The sequence below is a fragment of the Poromitra crassiceps genome (assembly GCF_964638095.1).
Source record: "Poromitra crassiceps genome assembly, contig: HAP1_SCAFFOLD_211, whole genome shotgun sequence".
NCBI classification, from domain to species: Eukaryota; Metazoa; Chordata; class Actinopteri; order Beryciformes; family Melamphaidae; genus Poromitra; species Poromitra crassiceps.
In genome coordinates this window covers 125,693-141,863 of record NW_028152177.1, presented here as the reverse complement: position 1 = coordinate 141,863, position 16,171 = coordinate 125,693, and the positions used below count along the sequence as shown (strand labels likewise).

General features: G+C 42.7%; 1 protein-coding gene across 1 annotated transcript in view; it reads right to left on the bottom strand.

Annotated features, from left to right (window-relative positions):
* Positions 1-16,171, bottom strand: part of LOC310770740 (ATP-binding cassette sub-family A member 2-like) — a gene marked incomplete at both ends in the record, with an annotated part of 93,225 nt that overhangs the window by 21,219 nt on the left and 55,835 nt on the right. Inside the window, 8 exons of the mRNA XM_083663457.1 lie at positions 4,974-5,115; positions 6,815-6,993; positions 7,440-7,560; positions 8,540-8,667; positions 9,776-9,904; positions 12,013-12,160; positions 14,079-14,194; positions 15,739-15,913. Coding sequence (XP_083519583.1) covers positions 4,974-5,115; positions 6,815-6,993; positions 7,440-7,560; positions 8,540-8,667; positions 9,776-9,904; positions 12,013-12,160; positions 14,079-14,194; positions 15,739-15,913 — 1,138 coding nt within the window. The remainder of the gene's footprint in view (positions 1-4,973; positions 5,116-6,814; positions 6,994-7,439; positions 7,561-8,539; positions 8,668-9,775; positions 9,905-12,012; positions 12,161-14,078; positions 14,195-15,738; positions 15,914-16,171) is intronic.

Below are 16,171 nucleotides of genomic sequence, written 5' to 3'. Positions count from 1 at the left end.
TCAAAAGAATATGTAACGTGCTGTTTGCACTGTTAAAAGAAAATGTAATGAGTAGATGCGAAGTTGCATTACCGGTAGGCCATATCAAAATACCGTTTGCACTACTGTTTATTGTTCTTTCTTAAAATACAGCTGTTTTAGCCTATTAAGAATGAGAAACCTCTGTTTTGCAATGCCCAAATAAAATTCTTGAATGATAATCTAGGAATAGGCTATACGTGCAAAAATTAAAAAAACTGATCAAATTCAGGTTTGCTTGTCTTAAAGGAGAATTTCATTTTTTTTAACCTGGAGCCCTCTCCTCACATTACCGTAATTATTATCTGACGACTCACCCAGTGTTCTTCTCCGCAGCGTTTTTTTCCGTCTTAGGCGTTGTTTTGAGATCAATAGTGTGCAAGCCAGTCCTAGAATGGAGCTCCGTGGGGGCCACGTGGCAGCATGCTTTTCATCCATGTAAATAGACAGTTTTATTCCCGTTTTCGACCCATATCGTCATAGTCTGATCCCTAAAGAATTGTTTTGGTGTTATAAAAAAGTGAATCAGGCTCTTCCAGCCAAAGTCTCTCCAGGTCAGTGAGTTCGTGACAGAGCAATGAGCCTCCCAAGCCTGAAGCCACACCTCCTCCGGTACTTCCACACTCAAATCCTTTTCCCAGCGCTGTCTCACATAATCTGTTGAGTTTTTATTCATTGATGTAATGGCGCTATACAGTTTACCGATAATTCTTCTTGTATCTTCCCCGTTATAAGCTTCTATAAAAGTGTGGATCAATCTTGAGAGAATTACAGGTTCGGGCCCTCTAACCTCCTTCAGAAAATAATGACGAGGGAGGTACGGTAGTGCAGTGGTAAGCACTATCGCCTCACAGCTCGAAGGTCGTGGGTTCGATTCCCACCTGGGACGATGTGAACGCTTAAGGAATGCGTGCCCGTCCGCATGTCCTCGAGTGCCCACCGCCCGGGTGGGGTCGTCAAAAGGGCCTTTCTGTGTGGAGTTTGCATGTTCTCCCCGTGCCTCCCGGGGGTTTCCTTCATATAGGAACCCCCTTCACAAAAACATGCAATATCCTGGTTGCTAATGTGGTTCCTCCTCTGGTCGTTAAGGGCGCCTGTTCAGAGGGAGGGGAACTGGTTGGAATAGCGTGAACCTCCCACATGCTATGTCCTACCGGTGAAGCTTCCTCTGTCAGGTGAAAAGAAGCAGCTGGCTGACTGCCCATGTCTCGGAGGAAGCATGGAGCCAGTCTCGGCTCTCCCCAGATCGGCAGAGGATGGAGTAGCAACCAGGACAGAGAAATCAAATGAGCACTAATGGGGGATAAAATGGGATAAAAAATCGGGGGGGGGGGGGAAAAATTAAAAAATTAAAAAATTAAAAAAATAATGACGAATCTGTAAGTATCTATAAAAGTCCTGCTTGTTAAGTTCGAAAGATCGGCTTAGGTTCTCAAAACTATCAATTTCCCCATTTGACATGATTCTACAAAGGGCTGTAATGCCACCTTTAGTCCACTGTCTGTATCCATGATCATTTACCGCCGGTAGGAAGTGTGGGTTATAAGCCGGCCAGGCCAGCACTAAGGCTATGACTTTTAACTCATTGGCTGCCATTGACATCTAAAGACGTCAATTCAAATAGTAACGTAGGCTGCCATTGACGTCTAAAGACGTCAATTGCGTTTTTTGACGGTGGGACGTGGATCAAAGCCTGATGCATCTCCTGTAAAAAATATGGGGGTTTTGAAGGTGTATAAGCTATTTTACGGACCCATTAGGTGGCGACAGTGCTCTCCGGATTAGAGAAAGATGAGAAAAAAAGAGTAGAAGAAGCCATGGGGAAACTTTAACCGATGCATGCTGTAACCTTAGCTGTGAACAGCAGCCAATCTGCTCCCACAATTGAGCCTTTCTGTCTCTGTTGCGATAGTTTCTCCATATGATTAGTTGCCAGAAGAGGAGCACCCGACACCAGCGTCTTTCTGAAAAGTTAAATTATTCTCAGCTGGGAGCGCTGGGAGCCGGCGCACAAAAACGGCGGAGCGCTCTGAAAATAGACGCTGGGTGCAGCGCACTTTGAAACGTGCAGCAGAAAGTTCAGAGCAAACGTGCAGCAGAGAGCCACCAGAGACACTCCCACGGAGGAGGAGTTTGCAGTTGAGGGGGGTGGGGCACGCAGGGCACCATACAACACAGACCCAGACAGCAGGCTCGATGGACAGATTGGCAAACACAAGCTGGAATACCTGATGCCCACCAGCAGTAAATCAAGACCAGCAAGAAGGTGTAGGGTCTGCGCACGCAGGGGCCAGCGCTGCTGGTTGCAGCTAAAAAATATTATTTTGCCATCAAAATTCCTTTGTTTTTGCTGTTTTATTGAAGGAAATTACTGTTCAGATATTTGAGGTGTCACTACATCAGAAAATATTAGCTTCAGAGTCAGTGATGTGCTTGAAATGCTTCATTTCACAAAAGGGTAATTATCTCCAGTTCTAGTTTGAAACATCTGTTTCTGGTGAAACCAGAAAATGATACAAATAAACTTTTTTTTTCTGATGATACAAGAGAGTCTCATCGTTTTTGGGCGTGTTCTGTGTTTACATAGTAATATCACACAATATTCTGTGGGTCTTGAGAAATCACTGAAAACGCTCTGAAAGGGCTGGCACTGGGAGCGTCCGTTTTCCAGAAATGGCTGGCAGCCAATGAGTTAATAAGAACGTTTGGATTTCGGGTTTGGCTTCAAAAGTTGCATCACAGTCGGGCTTAACGTGGCATGTAGCAGACCTCTATGGCCACAAGATAAGAATGCCCATTCTGTTTGCAACACAGGACTTAGATATCACTAACAGGTGGGGCACCACCAAGGGATGGCCATGCCCACCCTGATACAATATCCATATATATATATATATATATATATATGGGCCCTAGCGGGGAGCAGCTCTAACAGGTTGGGAGGCGTGGCCTATTCTTTGGCCTATTTACCTGCATTTGAAGAACACATATTGCCATAATTCTGAGGTAATTTTTTTTGATTACATTGCAGTTCAGGCAAGAATGATTTGTTCAACAGCCTTTGTTCTGTGTTTCAAGCTGACCTACATGTCCCATCCCACCCCTCCCCCTCTACCCTCCTCCCCTTCAGGAGCCATATGGCCAAAGATTAGTAAGCTCTCATTTCAGTATGTCCTAATGCCACATGGCTGGAGGCAAATGTTGCAGGCAGCACACTGTTAACAGCCCGTTCACACAGGACGCCGAAGCAACGCTCAACCTAAGCTCCACCTACGCTGAACCCACAAGTTTCATTTAGGCGTCCTTGTTAGAGATGTAACGGTATGAAAATTTCACATCACGATTACCGTGATCAAAATTATCACGGTTATCGTATTATCACGGTATTCGTAAATAAAGTTGCTGAAAATGTTCAAAAAGTACTGAGAGACTCACTGAAATCATTTTACGTTTTATATTGAAAACTCAGACCCAAAAAGGATTGATACACTCACTGAAATCATTTCTCCAAGGCTGCACGTTTGCATCTGGGAGACTGTTGCCAACTTTAGTTGATGGACAGTATTTACCATGTTTTTCAAAGCACTGTAATCACGGTACCACGGTTTTAATGATAATGAAAATTTGAAAGGGTATGGTTATCATAAGGAATTTTATCACGGTTATCATTAAAACCGGTTATCGTTACATCCCTAGTCTCGACGAGTCAATGCAACCCCTAGTGTCTCGTAATCTAATGGTGTTCTGGACGGTTGGGTTGAGGCATGAAGACACTGAAGTTAAAGGTAGAGAAAGCTTACATTCAAGGCTGTTAATTAAAGGTTACAGTACTTAATGCTTTTCCCCCCCAATATTTTATTTTCAGTTTTTATAGAACAGTAAACGAACAAGACAAACGGGATCAGACACAGGAAAAGAAAAAGAAAAAAAAATACAGACATCAACATTCAACATGGTGCTACCAGTCGCATAAGGTGCTTATGTATTTGCAAGAGACAACATGCATGCGATCCCATACAGGGGGTCCATGAGATACCCACCGAACAAGCCATCCGCTACCCCCAACCTCAGTCACTAGTCATTGTTAACCTCGTCAAAGTCGGCCCAAAACGGGTCCCTGATAGCCGAGAACCTTTTAAGCGAGTCGGTTCTCAGGGACCTGAGTCTCTCCATGTGTACAACAGAGATCATGTCCATCAGCCACACGTGAAAAGAAGGTGAGGAGGACTTCCATTCCTTCAGAATTTGTTTTTTGGCAACAGTTGTCCCCAGTGTCAGAGATTGTTGCACAGCTGTAGGGAAGTCCAGAGAGGACTCCGAGCAGCCGAAGATGGCGAGTTCTGCCTCCGGCTGCAGGGTTATTTTATAGGCCTTTAGAGTACCAGTCAAATATTTTGGCCCAGAATCCCGTTAAAGAAGGGCAGAACCAGAAGGCATGAGATAGTGTGCCCTCTAGTAGTTACTGCTCATTAAGCAGGTAGCTTATTAAGGATGAACTAAATGTGAATTAATGTACCCTTATAAAGTGTTACTGCCCCACTTTGCAGGTGTAGTTTGACATCAACTATTAACTAGAGCAGCTTTAAAAGAGGTTCAGCGGGGTGTGTGTGTGTGTGTGTGTGTGTGTGTGGTGTGTGTGTGTGTGTGTGTGCGTGTGTGTGTGAGTGGTGTGTGTGTATGGTGTGTGTGTATGTGTGTGTATGTGTGTGAGTGGTGTGTGTGTGTGTGTGTGTGTGTGTGTGTGTGAGTGGTGTGTGTGTGTGTGTGTGTGTGTGTGTGTGTGTGGTGTGTGTGTGTGTGTGTGTGTGTGTATGGTGTGTGTGTGGTGGGTGTATGTGTGTGTGTGTGTGCGTGTGCGTGTGTGAGTGGTGTGTGTGTGTGTGTGTGTGTGTGTGAGTGGTGTGTGTGTGTGTGTGTGTGTGTGTGTGAGTGGTGTGTGTGTGTGTGTTTTCTACCCTCTCCTGGTCCTTCCAGGGAATGCCACGGAGGCGAGTGTAAAGCTCCAGGTGCTCCCTGGCCGTCAGATCTTCAAACAGTGCGTCAAACTGTGGGCAGTAGCCGATACTCTGCTGGACACGCAACAGCTCCTTCAGGATGCTACACACACACACACACGCACGCACGCACGCACGCACGCACGCACGCACACAACATTATTGATTTCGTACCTGGCCTTGGTAGTTATCTAGTTTGACATTATAGAGTGCTTCACAGTATATATATATATTTAGAACACGGCTCTCTTGAATACTCGATTCTGATTGGTCAATCAACAAGATTCACCGGTCATTATTTCTCGACAACCGACCGCTGCTCTGCCACACCTGGATTAATCAGTTGATAAGAGCCTTTTGTCAGCAGACACTACTAATTAGGCCAACCAGTTGCAGCTGTGGTGTCTTGTGTGCCAATTACGAATGAAACCGCTTTGTCGTTGAAAACGCTAATAAAAAATCTATTTGAATAATTATTTTTGTCAGATTATTGAATGATTTAGTTGTAGGCCGTGTTCTAAGGGGGATAATGTATAGTGAGCCGGTGATTACTGGAAATAATGACCTTCAGGTGAATGATTAAGCCGTCCGCTGCGCGTCAGGCTCAATCATTCACCTGTCGGTCATTATTTCGCCAGTAATCACCGGCTCACAATACATTATCCCTTACATATTTAATTTGTCCAAAATGACCAGACACACTACTGCACACTAGAGGTCTGCCCGGGCCTGGAAATGAACCCAGAGCCCACATTCTCTGTGACCATAACGAGCCCTACCCGACCCCAGCCCTAATTGTTTATTTAACCCTACCCGACCCCAGCCCTAATAGACCCTTCTCACGGGGGCCATTTTGTGTCGAGAAGCCAGGGTAAACACAGGTGCAAGCAAAACACTAATGAGGGTTTCCAACTTCCATGATTGGGATTTGGAAACCCTCATTAGTGTTTTGCTTGCACCTGTGTTTACCCTGGCTTCTCGACACAAAATGGCCCCCATGAGAAGGGTCTATTGTTTATTTAACCCTACCTGACCCCAGCCTTAACTGTTTATTTAACCCTACCCGACCCCAGCCTTAACTGTTTATTTAACCCTACCTGACCCCAGCCCTAATTGTTTATTTAACCCTACCTGACCCCAGCCCTAATTGTTTATTTAACCCTACCCGACCCCAGCCTTAACTGTTTATTTAACCCTACCTGACCCCAGCCCTAACTGTTTATTTAACCCTACCCGACCCCAGCCCTAATTGTTTATTTAACCCTACCTGACCCCAGCCCTAACTGTTTATTTAACCCTACCCAACCCCAGCCCTAATTGTTTATTTAACCCTACCTGACCCCAGCCCTAACTGTTTATTTAACCCTACCTGACCCCAGCCCTAATTGTTTATTTAACCCTACCTGACCCCAGCCCTAACTGTTTATTTAACCCTACCTGACCCCAGCCCTAACTGTTTATTTAACCCTACCTGTCCAATACCCAGAATCGGGTCTCGGGTCCCGTCAGGTTCGGGTCGTGTAGCAGGCCTCTGCTGCACACCACACATAATAATCCATAATAATACATACATGTATGATGCTGCTTTCTTGCATTCTGCTTGGACATTCAGCGTAGTCTCTGTATATAAGTTGGTGCATACGGTATTTCTGGACAAATGTCAGTATCAGGCGATCTACAGTATCGCTCAGTATAGTGCATGCTAAAGTGTTGACATGGAAGGCCGGAGGTTGACCTGGACAACTCCCCAAAACCGGGTGTATTCCTGTACAGTGAAAGGGCCTGTCCTCCCGGTATTGTACCTGTTTCCACTGATGAAGGCCTCCCCTCCTGTGGTGCTCTCGTCGCCGGTAAGCATTTTAAAGGTGGTGGTCTTCCCGGCTCCGTTCACCCCCAGCAAGCCAAAGCATTCGCCGGGACGAACGCCCAGACACAACCTGTCCACGGCCAGGATATGACCCATCTTCCTGGACTTGTAGACCTGAGCGAGAAGGCAAAGAGTGCACGCAGATGAACGTCACATGAACAGTTCACATCTTTTTCAGATTTTGTTGTGATAAGTTAACACTATTTTAACATGCGAAAAATGTAAAGTGTCGTACAGTAATAATTGTTGATATGACAGTCAAACTCAATCTAATCAGGGGAGTTTATCCACAATAACAAAGTTGATAGGTCTGTTTCAGCTTGATCTCGTGGTAATTGCCCAATCAATACTGGATTTCAACAGGCTGTTTAAGTGTGATTTCTTCTAGTGTTTATTTACCGTGAGCCAATCGGACAACCCATTCAAGAATTATTGATGTTTAAGTAAAGTGTGCATTTCACACTAATTGCCATGAGATACAATTTTAACTTCCAGTGATTTGAAAACTGCAGCAGTCAATATTGCGATTTGGATATTGTTTTTGTATTAACTGTGGCGACCTTTGTGAGGTTGTCGATCTTCAGCATGTCGTTGTCGGCGTCTCCTCGCAGCACTCTTCGCCTCTCACAAGCAACGTCTACATCATCATCCTCTATCGGCTGGCAGCTGACTGGCACTCTCCTGGATCAACACACACACACACACACATTTCTACTCGGGCACTAACTTATTCCTGTAACCGTACATTGTATACTCACTTGTTAAACTTACACAGCACTTTATGTAAACAGGGAGCACTTGGCAATGACAGCTTATTCTTGAAGGATAAATCCACCCTACTGGACATACTGTTTCACTGTTATGTCATCGATATTTTCTGATGAGCTGCTGTAGTTTCGTTTTTTGGTGTACACATTTCCCCTGAACTTGCCTTGTCTACTTCAATTTCAGTTAGTGCATTTTGCGCCACATTTGGCTAGTAGTGCACAGCATTTCCCAGAATGCATTTCAACAACCCCCTAGCAAACTCACTTGGACTTGTTGCATCCAGCTGTGGGTTTTACATGCAAGTAGAGAGAGCAATTCATAGCATTCAGTTGCATCATCACATGGCCATCTTGATGGGAAAATAACAGGTGATTGTAATAAATTCACAAATGATCACAATCAATCACATAGCAAACACAGCCAATGAGCTGTGTGTATTGTAAAGCGCCATATTGGTAGGAAATAAGTTAAGTTAAGTTAGTTGAGTTATTATTGTTTTTATTAATTATTTTTAATAGTACTGCACTGTTTATATTTACTAACTTTTATACTGTTTTATTTTTTCTAACATGTATTCTTGTTTATTGTAATGATTATGCTCTTGACCTGCCTGGGGAATACAGAAATTAGCCTCTTGGCTAACACATTTACATTTAAGTGTGAACTAAAATGTTGATTGACTTGTACTGTCCCCCGCCAAATTAAATAAATAAGTAAATAGATTTAATCAGATTCCATTGTACACGTGTACACACAAAGCAGTATGTTATATGTCATGTTATTTATATACACCAACATGCTAACAGACTCACGGAGGTTTATTTATATACACCAACATGCTAACAGACTCACAGAGGTTTATTTATATACACCAACATGCTAACAGACTCACGGAGGTTTGCTGAGGAAGTTATACTGGCACAGGATGGTGATGAGGAAGCCGACAAAGCCCTCGATTGTCATGGCAACGAGTCCTCGAGTCACGATGTCCCACTCAAATGGAGACTTCATCTTGTCAAACTGGCCTGAAAACACAGATTCAGTGTCTGTTTAACAAGACACCATCAACTGAAAAGCAGACAGGGAGGACCTGAACAGGGCCGGTTCCAGAACAAGATGACTAGGGATGCATCCTAGATAGGAAGGGGTGCACATGCACCGGCCGACCCGGGTGGCTGGCCGCCCGAAAAATTTGACATGTTATTTTACTAAAAATAATGCATTTTACCATCATTTCAAATAGAATGATACCAGCCAAGCAAGAATATTTCAAGTGTTTCAAGTGCTTTACTGAAATATTTGGACCATATAATGATAATACAATTATCTCAACCTTAAAATGTTACATATAGGTTCTAAAAAGCCATACATTCACATCAAAGAACAAAGAAAAACAACAATTATAATTCAAGTTTAAACAGTAAGTGTGCAGCTGCAGCATGGAGATTTCATTGTACAGTACCTTTGGTTAAGACCAAATAATCTCTTTAAATGCTGTAAAGTGTTTAAGCAAAGAATATTGCAACATAAGTATTTCAGAACATACAACACTCTACTAGGCTACATTATCTTTTATTATTATGACATAATTTCCCCCCCCCCCCCCCCCCCCACTCTTTTCAACTGAGCATGCAGACAATTAAAATAAGGGTGCAATGCGTGCTTTTGCACCCCTGTAAAACCGGGCCTGGACCTGAAAAAGGACTGCACTGAAAACCAGCCCTGGGTGACATCCCACAGACACGCACACATTCATTTCCAAAATGATGAAGCATTCTATAATTGTGTTTACACTAAATGCATTCGTACATTACATTGTCATAGATGTATTTTTGATGCTGCCTCAAGAAAAATTGTAAACATTGAAATGGCGATATTTAGGATTTGGCTTGAAACTAATGTCTCAAACCTTTTGAGGCTTACAATTAGTCACATAAGACCCTAAATTACATAGTTAGGTTTTCGGTTTATGTACCTACAGGCCCGTCTGAAGTTTGCCAATGAACACCTGAGGTGCCAATGAACAGGTAATATCATCTTATGACATCACTGATGATGTCATAGGCACTGATGATGTCATTCTACTGTCAGTCATAGTGATGTCATAAGAGCAAAATCATCTTATTACCTTACCTATTTTGGCGTAGTATTCGTTGATGTACTCATTGTAGGCCATCTCCATCAGGCCGTGGCCGAGGTTGTAGTTGGGGAAGATGAGGAAGCAGGACTTCAGGTAGCTGTTGACTCTTTTCAGATCCTGGAGGAGAAACCGAGGGAGTGAAGGAATACGTACAGAAGCACCCACAGGCTAACTCTGATAGTGCTGCAACACAAAACCACCTCGTTCTATTCCACAATGCTCTATTTTGGAGGGAGGGGGAGGATCTGTGAAATTGTTCCCATTTAGTCCTAATGTGTGTTCTTTCTTGACCCTAGAACACTAACGTCGGGTGATTTTCACCCGGACAATTGAATTCGCGTGATTTTCATTGTCTTGCTGCTGTCTGAGGTGGGCGGGTCCTTAGGTACCTTCAGGATGCTCACTGACGTCATTGAATGTAAGTTTGTTTCCCTGCTCCCATTCATGGTTTTTTCTACCGGCTACGTGTTCGGGTGATTTTCACCCGACGTTAGTGATAGAGGGTAAAATATCTTCGGGTTAGGGTTAATGGTATTGTGGTGACTTTTTTTTTTTTTTTCACCACACAAGTCCCATGAATGGGTGGACCGAAGGAGAAGTTGGGAGCTCCTGTTTTGTTTTGTTTTTTAAATTTTTATAACGATTACCTCATTTTTCCCGAATTTGACATATTTTTTATAGTGTCCCCCATAATATACTTTTTTGTGTTTTTTGTGATATTTCACATTTAAAAACAAAAGAAGAGTACCTCAATTTGCCATGTATTGTTGTACTTTAAGATATTTTGATGAGAAGTATGTTTTATGGGGTATATTGCATCGGGTGAAATACACCCAACGTTAGTGATGGTGTGACTTTAAATCACGTTAGTGAGTTAGTTAGGTCTTAGCTGATGAAGACTGTGTAGTGATGCACAGCAGGTAGCCTTCATCAGCGTTGATGCTGTGCTGCACAAGACCTTATTAAACGCACGAAGGACATTGTGGAGTGCTGCTGGCCTTTTCTCCTTTTTTAAGTTTCTACCTTGGCCCTGCACCTTGATTTACTTTATTTTGGAGTGTGCACGCTGCTGCTGTTTTTTAATTTGCAATTGTGCCATATGTCATTTAGCATACAATTCGAATGCAATCCAATGCAACTACATGTTACTACTAACACAAGCTTCTTATAGACACGTTAACTAGAGTGTAAATTACCATACTTGTTTACAACAAGACGGTTACACCTTGGTCGCACCAGGCCCGTCTGCGCAGCGTTCCGTCTGCGCCGCGGTTTTGCTCCGTCTTCTGCACGTCGGCATGTCCCACCGCACGCGCTTCAGAAGCGGAGCGCTTCCGAGCGCTGCCTGCCAGCTGGATACAAGATCGCGCGGGATTTACGAGATCGCGCGATACTGTGTGTACAATGGGGTGGATGTAAAGAGCACAACACACAAACAACACAGTCTGTCGTTGACTTGCTTTTGATTTGGTCATTTTCCCTTGATTGTTGTGCTTCTACCATGGGTAAGTAAGTAGGCTGAAATTATTTCTTAATTTGTCATACAGTGACTGTTAGCAGCAGGAGAACTCTTGCATTTCTTCGTCTACTTGAACGACTACAGGGGGAGAGGGGGAGAAGGAGTCGGTATTGGGTCTGCACACGTTTTTATTATGAAAATCTACCGGATTCTCGTGCAGTTGCTGTGTCTGACTTCCGGGCTGAACGATCTGCTCTGTGCAGCTTGACGCAGCTTCCAGGCGTCATCCGTGAAAAATAGAACTGCCGCGTATCTTTAGCGGAGCGGGGCGTCGAGCCGCTTCTGATGCGCGTTGTTGCGTGCCTGGTGGGATCACACACGTTGACTAAAATGCCCGCGAGCAGCTCCGACGAGCGCGTCGGAGCCGGAACGCGTACCTGACGTTCCTGGTGGGACTTCCCCATTAGCTGACCTGATACTACGGTTAGCTAGCTAACACGCTGATTATCTAAACACAAAATCAATTAGACATATCAATGGTAGAATGATCAGTTCCTAGTCAAAAACCACACAGATATTATGTATGAATATCTATTTAGTTCTATTGAAACGGGCCAAGTTGTACATTTAGAAACACAATCAGCTGTTCACAGTCGCTGTTGAACATAAGCAACCTCTGAAGAGTACGCCAGCGCTTTGGAGATGGTTGGGAAGCAGATTTGTCTCAGGCAAAATAAAAAGCTGCAGTAACGAGGGTCAAACTGACCTTGTCATGCTCAAAGAGCTTGAGAAGGAAGGTCGCCACCGTGGCAGTGATGCCTATGAAGAGGTTGATGACAATGAGGAAGACATAGGCAGTGCTGGGAACCTCGAACCAGAAGGAGGCAGGGTACATGATGGGAGTGATGGACCACCTGGAACAATCAGAGAGTCAAACTTGACTGGTATAGCACATTTCATATACTGTGCAGGGAAACTCATTGCACTTTACATCAAAACAGCAAACCACACACAAACACATCCGCCATGCAACTCTGTCATATGATGAAAATATACCCATGTCAAATCAAGAAAATATAGGACTTAATATTGTCAAGGACCTCATGATATGATTTGATATGATTGCATACACACAGTACTTGAATTATGTATATACAGTATATATTTTACTGACATTTCCAGTGATAATGATTTCGTATTTTTAATTCATGATTATGTGCATTATTGATATGGATCACAAAAAATGCTGATGCTGAGCAGTTGGTATTGCTTATCAGTTTACAGCAGGTGAAGATACCATGATAGGCCATTTCAATTTACATTCAAATATTAATTCGACCTATGTGAAATCGGGATTGGAGACAGGCGATTATGAATTATGCATTAGTGATCATAACTGTAATCAAGGGGACAGCCAGCGCCTCAGCCTTTTTTTCTAGGTCACGCGAGCGGGGAGAGATATTTTTCATCTTATTCATCGTTAATTACCATATAAATGAGGACAAGGGGGAGCGTGGCCTGCGGTGGCGTCAAATTCACACAAATCGGATGACTTTTGAGCATTTTCCTCTTGAGAAACTTCAAGGGGGAAGTAAAAAACAACGCTTTCTACTCTCTCTTTAGCTTAACCATATGAAACATTTTACTGTGGCATGAAAACCTCTAAACTCGCTTCACTTTTGGTTTTCACCTTCTGCGCAAATTCAAACTCCAACAGTCAAAAAACATGGCGGCGAGAAATACTATCGGTATCATAATTTCTTTCCACTGTATTAGAAGTAACGTACTGTTGCTCAGCCAAAGAGGAAGGAGGAATATTCTGTTGATTGTTTTATTCATGGGAACTGGAAGACTCAATCACATTAGCCATGTTCAGAATGGTTCACTCATTCACTCACTCACTATTCCACATGTAGTGTTTAGTGAACTATGGGGAACGATCAAAAATTAATAAATCATACTCTTCCGCGTAATAAAATAGTCCCTCCTGGCTTCCTGCACAACCGACCCAGTTGCTGGACGTAATGTCAGCTAGACAGGCTTGTTGACAAACAGCTAACCTTAGCTAGCTAACTTTGGCTAATGCTTGTGCTAATGTTAGGTACGAGGCTAGGTGGCTTTTTTCTGGAGATAACGTGTCCGTTAAGCACTGCTCAATCCACTCGTCCATAGATAAGCCACCCCGGAGGTCGAAGCTAACCTTAAATGTTTCTATTTCGATAGGCAGCTAGCGAATGTTGTTATCGCCATTAGCTAGCTTGCGGCTAGCTAGTTCAGCTGTTGCATACTGATGACGTCACTAGCAGGAGATGACAGTAAACACTAGCGCAAGGCACTCTGGGTATTATGGTGACACAGGTTGGCTTAGGAGCTCCCGTTTGCGAGGATAGCAGGCTAGCTAGCTACCATTTGTTTTCTCAGAGGCGGAGTGTTTTTCGGGGATGCGGCTCTAGCTGTGGTATACGATAAATATACCACAGCTGTGAACCAATCAGATTGTTTGATTTGAGAGAGCCGCTTTATAATTGCTGTTCACTAGAAATTGCAATGCATTGTGGGCATTTTATAGTGGACTATATAGTGAATGAAATTAACAGTTGAGAATTCGGACACTTGTAAAAAATGGCAAACAGGGCCACTATTTCTGTAATAGGGAATGGTATCAAACAGGGCTTTTGGATCAAAGGTCTGACTGTGTAAACTGCTTAACTTGATTAAGGCTTAATGAGATGGGCAATAACCAGGTTACTCTGTCCATGACAACATAGCCATTGCGAGTTAGCATCCACTAAATGGCTCAAATGTAAAATGTACAAACATAAGATGACTCACCCGTAGAGGAGGAAGAGGGAGAGGACTGCGGGGAAGTTTGTGGGGGAGGTGCAGGCCGGCAGGTCGAACACGAATAGAATGAGGACACAACACGTGGCGGGTACCAGGTAGTTCAGCTGGGGAGAGACCAGACGAGAGCGAGCACTCAGACTTGGAGAAACACTCAATTTTACTCATTATATCTCTTTCCCATTCAAAAATCGGGATAAGTCAATTGCCTCGCCTGTGCGTTTCTATGTCATGTAGTGTTTAGTCTAGAGCTGCCGAAAATAATCGATTCAGAGATGCATCGCGGTGCTTAATAGGACGATTCTGAATCGATTAACAAATATCAAAAATCGATTATTTAATTTTTTTTTTCTTTTTCTTTTTTTTTAATAATCAAATAAAATAGAATGTAAGTACATGCAGTTGTTTATTTTAATTATGGATCATAATACAATGCAATTCCAAATGCACTTTTATTGGAAAAGTAGCCACACTGAGAAAAAAGAAAGTGAGAAAAAATAAATCATGTATTGCGGAAAAAGTGATGCATCGATTTAAGATGCATCGCGATGCATCGGAGATGCATCGAATAATCGAATCAAATCGAATCGTAGACTTGTATAATCGAATCGTATCGAATCGTGAGATCAGTGAAGATGCACAGCTCTAGTTTAGTCCACGCTCATCTTCTGGAGTAAGGTGAAGGAATAGTTTCGTAGGCCTAATGTGGCCTGTGAGCATATTGTGTTCACTGTGATGACTGTTTCTATTTTGTGTAAATGTTTGTATTTTCGGATGTAATTTGATTGTGACTATGATGGAAGACTTTAGGACAGGATTTTGAAATACCATGTGTATTGGTGTTTAATGTATACTATGATTGTCATGGGTTTTTTTGCTACAGTTTTTAGATGGCTATGTTTTGTGTTACTGTTTGTCCTGTTTTTAAAACATCAGGGACCATGTTGGAAATAAGTGTTTACCGGTACTTTACACTTTTACATGCTATCCCTTTTATCTTTTATTGTCTCTATATCCATGAATAAAGTCAACCAATCAATCAATCAATGCCAAGAAGCCAAAGCCCTTCATTTTCTCCCTGAAATTTCCTTAATTACATAAACATAAATTATCGACTAAAAAATATCAGCTTTAATACTGTAAAGTAAGGTTAGCATTATGGGTTTGTAAGGTTTTACAAGGTTATTAATGAGTTATCGATGTTGTTGTCTCCTTAAATTAAATTATAAAGTAGGTTTTACATTAAATGATAAAGTAATGATGAGTCAAAAATGAAGTTGTGTTAAGTCGTGTTTAAGGTGGTTTTGATGTCTCCTGGTAAAAAGATGTGTTAACATCTGGTAACATGTCTCCTCCATTAATAACTCCGGGAAGTATTTTTAAGGGGATTTTGCATAAATTAAGAGGTGGATTAATGTAAATGTAAGGTTATTTTAAGCGATTAGTAGTTGTGTGGGATATCATCTCAGCTACCTCGATGTGAATCAAAAATGAATCAGTGGATGGCTTTGGGAAATTGGTTTAGGATAATTCAAATACAATCTGATATTTAGAGGGGATGACAAGAAACCTGCCATCTTCTCACAAACACACACACACACACACACACACACACACACACACACACGTCCACATGAACGTCCTCCCTCACCATGTCCCACATGTAGTTAGCCAGCCAGTAGATCACGGGGTCACAGCCGCTGACAAACTGCAGGTGTTTGGCCTTGGTGGATTTCTCTGCAACCAGGAACACCACAAAGCTGGCTGGCACAAAGGACATGGCCACAATGATGAAGATAGCAATGACCACATCTGTCCCCTGGAGCCTGGATGTAGAGGAGCAGAGGAGATTGTGCTAATTAAAAAAGAGACTTGATTCTCACACTTCTTAAATGATTTAAACCCTGATGTAGTTTGATAGTGTTCAGCTATAGAGGAGTGATGTAGTTTGATAGTGTTCAGCTATAGAGGAGTGATGTAGTTTGATAGTGTTCAGCTATAGAGGAGTGATGTAGTTTGATAGTGTTCAGCTATAGAGGAGTGATGTAGTTTGATAGTGTTCAGCTATAGAGGAGTGATGTAGT